This window comes from Maylandia zebra, linkage group LG15 (assembly GCF_041146795.1).
Source record: "Maylandia zebra isolate NMK-2024a linkage group LG15, Mzebra_GT3a, whole genome shotgun sequence".
NCBI lineage: Eukaryota > Metazoa > Chordata > Actinopteri > Cichliformes > Cichlidae > Maylandia > Maylandia zebra.
Window position 1 is genome coordinate 9,369,514 of NC_135181.1, and position 12,817 is coordinate 9,382,330.

The following is a 12,817-nucleotide window of genomic DNA, read 5'->3' on the forward strand; positions in this document are numbered from 1 at the left end:
TATGTGCCGACACCAGTGTTTTAGCTAGCAAAGCGGTGTGGCTGATGTGGAGTGACGCCACGTTAATGACAACGTGTACAACCATTGGAGATGTGAGCAGGACAGACGGAACAATTGACGGAAAATGTGTGGACTTTATACCAGTTTTTAAATTGTGTTGATAGGCCACGTAAAACCAGAGTTATGATAAAAATATATGCAATGTTTGTTTGTTTTTTCCTGAATACTATCGTTGTTTATATTTACTGCGGGAAGAAATGGTAAAAACTGTGTTTTATAAGGAAAACACTCGAAAGCACTCTCTGACTGTGAGCAAAAACCAAAACCCCCACCCTTTCCTATTGGTCGAAAAATGTACCATGTCGACCAATCCAAAAAATTATATGGCAACATGACATTTAGTTGTTTAGAAAGGGGGGAATTTTTAGGAGTGACAGAGATTTGCAACGTTTAGCGCAAATCTTGTGTAGTTAGTGTGTAGTGTAGTCAGTAGTTTTATTGTGTGTGTCAGAACAATGAGGCGACTGCTAAATGTTACAGGTGTTACAGGAGTTGTTAGGTATTTTAGTACCATGGTAGCATTTACTGGATATTGTTTTATAGTGACATTATGCAGGAAAACTCTGTCATTCAATAAGGCCCCTTTGTTTTAGTTATTTTTCTCTTTGACCCAAGAATTGATGTGTGAGAATCACAGGCTGGTACAAGGTTGAAATACCACAGAGATCACTCCCTCAGCTACATTAGTTTCTTAATCTTTTAGACGCCTGTTGAAGGCCAAATGGTTTGTTTCAGATTTCACTAATGAAAGAACTCTTCGTTTTGTGCCTTGAAAATATGTCGCTGAGATAATCACAATTGTAGCTGAACTAATAAACTACACAAAGGATGCTTCTTCACCCAAGGGCAGGAAGACGCTGCCTTATCTTGGTCTGTACTGGTTTAAACTGATAAATCTGCTGTCTCATGAATTTTACCCTCTATATAAACTGTTGTACTTGTGAATAAAGTTGAGTCACTTTGGGAAGACAATCTAAAGCAGTCTCTGTTTTCTTGTTCTCCCAAGCTGCTCCCGAGCTCGTACTAACACGCTGAATGGCATGCTTGAATATTACTTGAGAATATATTTGACTGTGTTACAGACTAAGGGACATTCTCTGCTGATAGGTGAAGGTACATTCTCTGCTGATAGACGTCCACGCCTCGAAGGAAGCCGATCCACGGAGTAGGCCTTGGAAACCGTTTCCTTCAGGAGTGATACATCTCCTGTTGTCAGGCCTGCAGGTATCAGGCTGTTGTTCTCCTTTATCTCTTTTTTATTTTTATTTTTATTTATTTATTTATTTTTCCCGCCTGTCCCATTTGGTTCTTTAGCCATCAGAATTGTTGTCTGAAGACCAACAAGGATACCCAATGGATTTACTTTGCCAAATGGATCATCGTGGCATTGCCGTATTGGTCCATTTGGTCGATCTTTGTTTTTATTATTTATTATATTTTATTTTCAGATGTTACAGACGGGACAGACATGAGTGAGAGATAGGAAAGGGAGAAAGAAAGAGGAAGGAAAGGAAAAACAGAAGGGGAGAGGGACAGTGAGAAAGGGGGGGAGAAAAAAAATTCTCCTGGATCACCTGTTGAGAGAAGAATAGAAAACAAGCAAAAAAAGACAAAAAAAAAAAAAGAAACAAAGCAACATACTAAACACAACACCATCGCATTAATCTAGCTAAGTGTAAACAGCAGTAAATACTAAATATTCAATGTTGTTGTGCAGCACGCAGGACAGATGTGCTTCGAAGTAGCAGCCAAGAAAGGTGTAATTTGGGTCTACGAGCAGTGAACACCCGTGTGCATACCTGTGTGGATCAGCGCGCTTGTATTCCAAAGGTTTCTCCATGTAACGATCTGCTAGGGAGTGTGGGGGGGCCACAGCCCCGTCCTCCAGGGTGTGAGGCAGGTATGGAGGAGATCAAAACTCCAGACATCCAGAGGCCCCCAGAACACAAGAAACCATGGAAGACCAACAGAGGGGCAGCCGCGCCACTGTTCCAGTAAGAGCTGAGGAGAGTCCCAGATGAGGGTTCACTCAGCAGCCGCGGAGCAGAAGCCAGGGGGAGTTGCAGTGACGCGCCCGTGAGCTCCGCCGGCCGCCAGCTGTGCCTGAGTGACCGAGCCCCAGGCCGAGAGGCCGGGGGCACCCCACCCCCGAAGGGGCCCGAGCGAGCCCCAGCTCCTTTATCTCATAGTGGACAGAAATAATTTTTTGGAGTGGCACAAATAATTTGTGTGCCATCAAATTTGACGCAGAACAGCTGATTGTTCTGTAAATAGTTTGAAGTTTATTTTAAAAACCGCCTTGGCTGCATTTTTAGGTAAACAGCTGCAAAAAACTTTGTTGTTTGCAAAGCTCAGTTACTTTTTTGAAGAAGTAACTATATAATTAATTGCCCAACATTGGTTATTATTTACTGTATTTTGCAGACAGAGATTTACATGACTCTCTCCCAGATCACAGACTCATACTCATAATACAAGTCAGAGCTTTATTTAAAAAAAGAAGAAAAAAAAAAGAAAGTTGTATTTTCAAAATTGGAGTTCAAGTTATTTTTACTTCCAATAGTGTTAACATACTACACAGGTCATGAACAAGATTTTTTTTTAATTTCTTTGTAAGTGGGCTAAAGCAGTTAATTAAAAGTAGTCTAACATAAATTTGATTATTTTAATAAACCATGTGACTTGGATGGATTCGATGCTGGCGTGACCACAGTGCTCACGTCTGCTGTTGCTCACAGTGGTCCAAGGGACCGCTCAGGGAGTTTGTGTGTTCGCTCAGACACATGAAAAATTAGAGGGAACATTGCTGATGACCATCCAGGTCATCTGAGAGGTGTTGTGATTGAGGCATGGTTCACCCCAGCTTCAGTCACCCAGCGCTTTCAAACCCTTTCCTTTAATTGGAACATTTTACTAACAAGTTTACTTTTTCCAGCATCAACTTAAAGTGATTACTCTAAATGCTGAACAAAGACAAAAAGACATCGCATACGATAGACAGATGTATGCTTTTTGTCCCTATTCGGTTGCCTTGATTTGATTTGTCACGTGATTCTACGTCACATTTGTCCCTGGTGTTTAGCGGTGCAGCTGGAAAAACAGTTGCCTCTTTTAGAACTAATTCGCTTGACTCAAACAACAATAATGGAAATCGGTACAGAAATTAGTAAGAAAATAAGGGTGAGTAACAGTGCGGGTTGAAGCTGAGTGGTCTGCGTGATTAATGTTTGCGTAACAAAGGAGCTACAAGCTAACACTGACTCGCTAGCTTAAATGTGTCAGCCTAGCCTAACTTATTGTTTTATTTTCAAGGCCGAGGGATTGGTACCTCACTCCGGCAGGCATCGTCATAGACTCAATAATTTCTTTTTGATTTGAACAGTTTCCACAGCATAAACTCAGTGCTACGTTAAGTTAATCCTTGGGTTGTTGAATGATAACAGCGCAGCTAGCTACGCTACCTAGAATTTGTTGAAATAACATCTTCCGGTTGTACTTTTAATCTCTTCCAGGCTGCTATCAAAGGAAAGCTTCAGGAGCTTGGTGCATATATTGGTACGTGAATGATATTCAGTGATTACCTCTGAGACAGCAGTTACCTGGTTGTGTAGTCTTACCATACACGATGTGCGTGTTTCTTTTTCTTCACAGATGAAGAACTCCCAGATTATATTATGGTGATGGTGGCAAACAAGAAAACCTCCCAACAGATGGCCGACGACCTCTCGCTCTTCCTCGGAAACAACACGATGAAATTCACAAGCTGGTGCGATTATATTGTTTATTTGTGGACTGGTTCTTATATGGCGCTTTTCTACTCTCCTGGAGTATTCAGAGCGCTCTGAATATGTAAAATATGAAAGAAAGTTGTACCTTTTTGCCTTAACTTTGTTTTTGTTTCTTCATTTTTAGGCTTCATGGTGTTCTGGAGAAATTAAGATCTGTTGCAGCAGGTAAGCCCGGCTGCGTTGAATACATCTCTGCACTTTTTAACCAGCAATGGGAAGTTTGTCTTTTTTATGAACATGTGAGGCTCAGGAGTTTAGCATTGCTCATGTTTCTGTTTTTCTCAGAGCCCGCATCCCTCAAGCAGCTGCAGTCAGACGGCGCTACTGTGAGCGGGAAGAGCCGATCGTCTGTAGGTGAAAACGGCCGAGCGGAGGAATTAAGAGGAGATAGGACAGAAGCCCGTGTATCCAGCTCTGCACATGAGAGCAGGTACCTGACGCAGTAGTTTCTCAGGTTGCCCCCTAATTTCCAAATTATGCTTCAGCAGGAAAATCTATGTAGTAACTTAAAGCAAATTGTGAATTGATTGCTCATTGTTTGGGATAATTTTGCTCATGCTGAGGTCTCCAACCACTATTTTTCCAAGTTTAACTGTGGTAATATCCATTTCCTCTTTGGAAGGTCTCATAAATGGTGGCTCAGTTCTTCTGTGTGTTTGTATTATTTGTACTGTTTAAGGTTTTTGTTATACTTTTTTATGATGCAAGTCAGTGATAATTCACACAAAACACAAAAGCATGTCCGGATTTCCCCCAGAAAGTATTATGATGTTAAAAATGACTATTTACTGGAACAAAGAAGTACTCATCAACAAAGAAAGTCTTTGGTCAGAGCAGACCAAGAAGTGTGTTTGAGTGTGGTTACATTTTTCTTGTATTTTGTTTGTTTGTTTGTTTGTTATCAGGAGGGGGACCTTGGAAAAGGGTTCCTCACAGCTCTCCTCCAGTGTTAGGCCCCTGGTGGAGCCGCTCCCATCGGAGGCAGTTCTTGACATCAAACCAGAGATGGACGACGACCTCATCGCTGACGAGCCTTTAGAAATCAGCACCAACCACAGTCGTACACACGGAGCAGCTAGCAGACACAGCGCTGATATCTATAGACCCGGTCAGGGCCAGTTCACATCAGTAAGCTCTGCGGAAGCGTCCTTTCATGCTAGACAGCAGGGCAGCAGAACCAGCAGAACCTCTAGAACTGGATCCAACAAGGTATTATCAGAGTGCTTATTTTGCTCACTTTCTGGTGACGGTGTGTTAGGTAGTTGGATATAGTAATAATGCCTTGCTTTCACCGTTCAGCAAGAAGAGTTTTCAAGGAAGCGGAAGGCACCGGTAGTGAGTTCTGTCGTAAGAGTGAACCGAGATGCAGACGAGGACAGCGACGATGTGGACGAGGACGAAAGCAGCTACAGTGGCAGAGGCCTCTCCAGTAGAGTGTCCCTCCCCTCCAAACCAGAACGGAAGTCAGTATGAACACTTGATGTCATATTAACCTCAGGGTTGGGTTTATACTGTGGAAAGAAAACGGTTAAGTAAGGTAATGTTTATCTGCCTCGTGGATGCTTTTATTTATGGGACTTTTGTAGGTCGTGTGTACCCAAACCACATGTGTGTTTTCTTGCAGTAAAGCTTAAGAAGTGAGTCACAGATGATCAATTTTGCGCTTTGCTGAGCTCTAACAGTTTTGAGGTTTGTATTGTTTCAGACCTACTCTCCCACCAGCCAAGCAAGCCAACAGAAATCTGATACTGAAAGCCATCTCTGAGGCACAGGACTCAATCACCAAAACGACTACCTACCCAACAAGTGCGTTCCCACTGTCGTACATTTAACCACAAACATCCTGTAAGTTAAGCTGATTTTCCATTGTTGTTTGTGTCATTCTCTTACGTTGACCTTTCCCCGCAGTACCACAGAAACAGACTGTTCCTGTGGCGCCTCGTACTCGTCTCGCCAGCAATGAGGAGATGAGTGCAGCCATCCAGCTAGTCCAGGAGCACCTCCACAGCCTGGCGCCCCGGGTGCAGACCTACACCGCCACAGATCTACCTCCCTCCAGAACATCTGGTATATATAATAGAGTTTCATGCGCACAGATGATCACATAGTCTCATTAGCTCACAAGTATATGTCTGTTTGCAACCTATGTCTGATGTTTTGTAGCTGAAGGAGCAGATGACCATAATTATTTATGTCTATATATATATTTTATGTATGTCACAAGCCCGGATGGTTTTTATTTGGATGATTAGTGTATAGCAGAACTATGGATCATCATAACTGAACAGCATAGTAATGAAATAGTTGTATAATTAGATGTGTGTTGACTTCGGCAGGCAAGTAACAATTTTAAAAAACTTTGTGAGGTTCTCAAAGTGCTGTTTTGTTTGTTTTATTTATTTATTTATTTAATACATTTTATTCCAGCTCCAACAAGATCGTTAGCATCGCGGCTTCAGTTGGAGAGCAGCGGTAGAGGAGAACCAAATGAATATGGTGAGTTTTAGTTTTAGACAAGCGATTTCCGAATGATATTCCATGCAACTTTAGAAAGTTTCAAAACTATTGAGAAGTAATGAGTCTTCCCAAAAACACTTGATAGCTCCCAAAATTCTATTTACATATTTTTTTCAATCTGTCATGCCTCTAGGGGTGGAGGTCACTGCAGGCGGTGAAGTGAAGACATTTGATACGCGTTCTTTCATAATGAGTCGACCACAAGTGGGAGAATCTCCAGTTGGAAATCAGCAGCAAGTCCTGTCTGCTGTACCACGCACTGTCCAGACCAGGTTTGTATGTTTGTATTTTTACTGAGGTGGCATACACAAGGTGTCTTTCCATTATGAGTGGAATGGACTGAGTAGTGGCACAAAGTTGGTTGTCAATGCAATGAGTTCTCATAAAACAGGTGCTGTTGACATCTGATCAATCGTTGTGTCCTGGCAGCAGAGCGACTGATTTTATAAATGATGATAAATCTATAACATTACAAAAATATGAAGATCTGAAACATACATTGCAGACAAAGCAGCAGCATGTGTGTGTGTGCACGAGAGGAAAAGCACTTATAGAAGTGTGGTACTATCCATACTGTATAGATGTGTGAAGCAGGAAAGAAAAGCAGCAAAAATTCAAAAAAAATCATTAAGTTACAGGAGAATTTGGTGGATTATAATCAAGTATCTCATTGAATTAATGTTTAAAGGGCAGTTTTATTTTCTGTTCTTTCACCTGCAGTCTTGGTGGTGTTTAATGGTCTGAGAGTAATGAATGATAAATGAAAACAGAATTCAAATGTAGGCTCATGTAAGTGCGATGTAAGGTGAGCAGGAAGTGCAAATAAGTTTACTATTTAAGGATCACTTATTACAGTGTTATTTAATGGTGATGCTATTGATTGGCCAGTAGGTGGTGCCATTGTTTCTGTTGACGATGTTACGAGGATGTACCTCGAAAAGAAGTGAACCACCTTTGTAGTACAGAAAACCCAGAGTTAACCACGAAGATAAGACCATATCCTGTTTCATAGTACAGGCCTGTGTCTTTGTATAAATAAAGAGACATTTGTGCTATTACTGGATTGTCATTTCATCTGTTCTGCTTTTCTGACTTACCCTAGCAAGGAGAGAGGCGACTCTGCCAGCCCGAAGTTCATAGTGACATTAGATGGGGTACCAAGCCCGCTTGGTAACCTTGCAGACTGTGAAACTGACCTGGAAGATGTGAGACCACCTGCGAACGTACCTGACGCAGCGAGCCATGCCCACAGAGAGCCCAAAGTCAGCGTCCTTCAGAGGTTACAGGGAGGCATCACATCAGAAGGTGTGTGTGTGTGCTCTCAGCGGAGTTATTAAAGTGATATGATAATCAGCTATTTTATTTTTGTTTTGCATTTTAAAGCCAAGTTTTAGCCTCTTTAGTCCTGTCCTTTTACCTGTTGACAGATGAGATGATGGACATTGACATGGCAGAGGAGAATGCGGTCCCTTTGAAAAAACAAAAGGTCATGGAGCGATGCAAGTTCTGGCCGGTGTGCAAAAGTGGGGATGAGTGTCTGTATCATCACCCAACAACACAGTGCAAGTAAGTAGCTATGTTAAATGCAATAAGAATGATTGTTTAGGGTATTTTTTTCACTTTCAGTCATAAGTCCTGATTACATGTGTTTTGCTTTTTTCCTTAAGGACTTTTCCAAACTGCAAATTTGGGGATAAATGCCTTTTTGTGCATCCAAATTGTAAATATGACGCCAGGTGTACAAAGCCAGACTGTCCCTTCACTCATGTGAGCCGCAGGAGCACGGCTGCACCTCCTCCACCCAGACCAGGTACTCTCTCGCCAGCTTGACCTATGCTGGGTTTTCTTCTAGCCTCCTGTTCACTGATGGGATTCTGGCTAAATTCTGTGAGAGCGATTAGTAGTTTAAACATTTTCAGCTATTGTGGATCCACTAAAAGTTTCCCTAAATTACCTCAAGCAAGTTCACATACGGTTACTTGATGAAAAACAAAACACAAAAAACTGGTGGTGTGCAGATAGAAAGTGAAGCTAATCTGTTTAAAGTTAGCAGAGGAAGAATGCGTTCCTACTATTACCTTTTACTCATGTAAAACACTTGAATCTTCAGCCAGTTTTGTTGCATTATTCTGAATAAAGTAGACCTAACCTAAATGATACAGATCTGAAGTCTTTGCCGGGCTAATCTACACCTGTGATATAGATTATCTATTCATCAGGTCAGTCTGTTGGTAAGGTTTAAAATAATCACGCAGAGTAGATCTTTGTCAAGTGCATTGACCCGACTCTCTATCAGGCATCTTGTGCTTGCGTCTGTGGAAACCCCCAGTGCTTTTATAAAAAAAAAATCTGATTAGAGAAGATAAGACAGGACCTTGCTGTTCCCTTTTAGACTAAAAGTGAAAGCGTGTGTTGGGCTTAGAAAGAGGGCAGAGAATTTAAATGCTCCTCCCTGTGGGAGGACGGCCCTGAGAACTGGGTGACAGTACATTCACTTCTGTTGTCCTTGGTGTTGAGCTGACTTGGCATCTGCTGAAGTTGTATTCCCGTGTGAATTTAAAACTGTCTCACAAAAACTGAACAGTGGCCCACGTCAGTATTCGAATGAATCATTGTTGATTTCCTCCCCAAAAAATTGTTTTTAATGATGTCAGTGTTACAACAAAGAAGTCCTTATTGTTTTCCCTCAAAGACATTTAATGTGACACTGTTTTTACGTATCCATAGCACTTCCATGTTTCTAAACTATCATAATCATCCTGATAGCTTATCCTTGACCCTTATGTTTGCAGCAGTGCAGCAGACCCAGCCTACCAGCATCTGTCGCTTCTTCCCAGAGTGCAAGAAGATGGACTGTCCATTTTATCATCCCAAGGTAAAAACGCTGCACAAGAGCTGTTTTTGTACAACGCAGACAGATCGCTTTCAGATTCACAGCGAATCTGATTTTTTTTTCTTTTCTTTCCTTCTTAACTACAGCCGTGTCGCTTTGCTGCGATGTGTAAACGAGCCGGGTGTACCTTCTACCACCCGACCACAACCGTGCCTCCAAGGCACGCCCTGAAGTGGACAAAAGCACAGAGCAGGTGAACAGATAATGCAACTCAGATAAAGACCATCATTTAATATTTAATTCAGCATTATGTGTTTAATTTGATGATGCACCTAATAAATACGGTCTTTCTCCCCTCGCAGCTAAAGTACAGAGACTACGGCAGAAGCCCGACGGTCAGCGTTTGAAGCTGTGGAAAGTCCTTGTGTCTGTGGGCTGTCAATATTTCATTTACCGAATGTTTCAGTTTATTTTAATGTATTGTTTGGAGTGATTTTAAAGGAAATAGTTTTTTAAGTTGAGGAGTCAAGTTTTTTTGTGGGTCATGCTGTCAAAATAATAAATACAGTTATATAAAAATCTGTTTCACATCATCATTTTGCTCATGCTATTCGTGTACTTTGGTGGGACACCGACCTTGATCGGTTTAACTGAAGGTAAGTAACATACACTGAAAAAGCATAAAACGCGAACATGTTTGACCTTTTTTTGCTTATCAAAATTCTGCTGGAGTGACTTTATAAAGTCTGCAGTTGTTTTTATTAAATACACACGGATCCAACCAGACTGTAAAATCTATACATGCAGTCAGTGAGCTAAAGACGCCTTCAGCACTGCAGCTGTGTGCAATAACACCTGCATCCTTCTAAAGTGTGAAAGCCACTTATTACCAATCATTTAAATATAGAAATAGTCCCAAACCTGCTCTCATTCACCTGGTGACTATAGACCTATGATTGTGTCTTTTGGCCTGTGTTATAGCAGGATGGTGGAGGATATCCTGTGCAATTGGTTTATTTCTAAAGTTAAGTGTGTTTCTAGAGTTCTTTCCAAAACTTGCATTACAGGTGCCACTGAGCAATCTTAGTTGTGCACATTCATATGCAGATACAATTACTAACAGATTACCCTGTTAGTAATTGTGCTTTGGGTGTTTCTTAAGGTTTAAACTAAATTTGGCAATGTCTCAAATTCAAAACGTCTGTACAGATGTACTGGTTGATTTATGATTGTGGAAAACAAGCTGACTAACCAGTAATAATGAGACATAATTTTTGTGACTCTGAAAAGTATAAACATCAATGTTTTTGATCATGATTCTCGATCAGAGATGTGGCACTCATGTGAATGACTTGTTGAATTATAATCTGTGAAACATACATCAAACATATCAATAAGGAATAATATGGCGTCACATTGAGCCTAAGACAACATTCCTTGCAGAAGGTATAACCTGGAATCAGTTTTTGGCTTTTGTGGCTTTGTTTCCTTTATTTATCAGCTAGAATGTGTCGTTGACATTAATGGGCAGCTGAAGTTGCATTAAAGTGACCAAAAAAGCGCTGGATTGAGTATAATGTAGGTTCCGTAACACAGTCATAAAGGAACTTGCAGAACAGGGATTTCTTCATTTTATGTGCAATCCCTTTATAAATACTATTGAATACAGTATAGTGACAATATAAACAAAGACATTCCACATATACATCTCTCTCTATATATATAGAGAGAGAGAGAGATGAAAGAGACAGAGAGACACCGGAAATCACTTTATGGCAGACGATCACGTTTTGGTACAACACCGGCTCTGTCGCGGCTTCGTGATGACGTCACATGACTCACAGTTAAAAGCTCAGTGAGCGTGCGTATTTCTCGCCGGGTGCGGTGGCGCGTGCCTGTAATCCAAGCTACCGGGAGGCTGAGGTTAGAGGATCGTTTGAGCTCAGGAGCTCTGAGCTGCAGCGGACTATGCCGATCGGGTGTCCACACTAAGTTCGGCATCGATATGGTGATCCTGGGGGAGCCCGGGACCACCAGGTCGTCTAAAGAGGGGTGCACCGGCCCAGGTCGGAGACGGAGCAGGTCAAAGCCCCCGTGTCGCTCAGTAGTGGGATCGCGCCTGTGAATAGACGCTGCAGTTCAGCCTGAGCAATACAGCGAGACACAATCTTTATACACATCATTATACCTGTCTCTACCTCACACAGCAGCCTCATCAGCACTTCTTTGTCTTTTTCATTTACGTCAAAAACATTCACAAACCTGCTGCTCTGCTCGTCCTATACCACCTCCACCTGCAGCACAGCGGCAACTACAGCCTCCACCCTAAATACTCCTGCTGGCCCACAGGTGGAGACAAACTCAAAGTAGAAAATTTATTCTCACAACTTTTTGTCTGGAACATCTGTTCAATTGAGGAAACATAAAATGGGTCCGCTAGAAATGAAATTACTTGTACACAATTCTGCGATTTGCAGCCTTTAATCACAAGTTCAAAAGAAAGTCTTGAAATCAGGTGTAAAACCTAAGAAAGATCTCAGATGCTTGAGTTACCAAATCACAATCAAACAGTCGCATCAAAGCACTTGCTACTGTAAGGTGTAGATCCCACCTTATTGTGGAGAAAAAGCCAAATAATTTTTAAATGACCTTTTAGCGAGGACTTGGCGACAGTGGGAAGGAAAAACTTTCTTTGAACAGGAAGAAACCTCCAGCAGAACCCGGGTCAGGGACCCACAGCCATCTGTTGTGACCAGCTGGAGGGTGAGAGGAAAGAGCAAAGAAAGCATAGAGAGACAGACTAAATCAGAGAGAAGACAAAACTTTAAGTCCTGCAGTAGCATGAGCCTACAGCAGCATAAGTAATGGATGATTCAGGATCACTTGAAAAGTTCTTAGATGACACCTTACAGTTGTTCTTAGCTGGGCTTGGTGACTTCCCTCATAAACTACCAGATAACATTAGTGCTGAGTCTCATCAGTGCTCTGGGGTCATTATTAATTAAGTAATCATTTTCTATAAACGCCTTCATTGTGTTTTATTCTGTTTCTGTCAGCGCACAAACATTTTTTTTTTTCAGAACAAAAAACCCTCACTGTCTGGTGAACTGCACTTTACTTACCCTTTAGGGTTTAACCACTCATTGAACATTCAACATTTCAACTCCACTAAATAACAGTTACTTATAAATAACATTTAAACACCACTGACAGAGAAGATTTGGCATAATCTTCATGGGCACAACCCACATACCTTGGCATAACACACACATACACGCACGCAAGTAAGTTCCCTGACTTTTACCTGACCAGAAATCTTCCCATGAGGGACAAACAGCTTGTTTGACATTTATGTCAACTTCCAGTTGTGCTCATTTGTTAGGAGAGGGACACTTTAAACCTTTAACACATCAAAAGCCCAGCGAGCCTCTGAAATCTCCTATGTGGGCGCGGTGTGGCCTTTGAGCTTCATTTTAAATATTTCGTTTTCAGCTGTATTTGTTGTATTTGAATAAAACATGGACTCTCAATGAGATCAGCACACAAACAAATTAATGACTTGGATGTTGCGACTGTTTTACCCTTTTGTTTTTTCTTCTCTGCGGGGTGCCGATGACAT

At 41.6% G+C, this 12,817-nt stretch overlaps 1 protein-coding gene across 2 annotated transcripts; it reads left to right on the top strand.

The window, feature by feature from the left end:
- Positions 1-558: 558 nt before the first annotated feature.
- Positions 559-9,781, top strand: zc3h14 (zinc finger CCCH-type containing 14). Of its 2 annotated transcripts, none has more exons than XM_076873828.1 (17): positions 559-1,284; positions 3,573-3,615; positions 3,712-3,826; positions 3,973-4,013; positions 4,134-4,278; positions 4,754-5,057; positions 5,148-5,311; positions 5,554-5,654; positions 5,757-5,915; positions 6,276-6,344; positions 6,499-6,637; positions 7,468-7,670; positions 7,793-7,931; positions 8,033-8,175; positions 9,158-9,240; positions 9,345-9,451; positions 9,561-9,781. In XM_076873828.1, the coding sequence occupies exons 3-17, from the start codon at positions 3,735-3,737 to the stop codon at positions 9,562-9,564; spliced, it is 1,893 nt and encodes a 630-aa protein (XP_076729943.1). In that variant the 5' UTR covers positions 559-1,284; positions 3,573-3,615; positions 3,712-3,734; the 3' UTR covers positions 9,565-9,781. The 2 variants fall into 2 exon arrangements, with proteins under 2 accessions (XP_076729943.1, XP_004541935.1); XM_004541878.3 differs by lacking the exon at positions 559-1,284 and adding an exon at positions 3,073-3,240.
- The last annotated feature ends 3,036 nt before the right edge of the window (positions 9,782-12,817 follow it).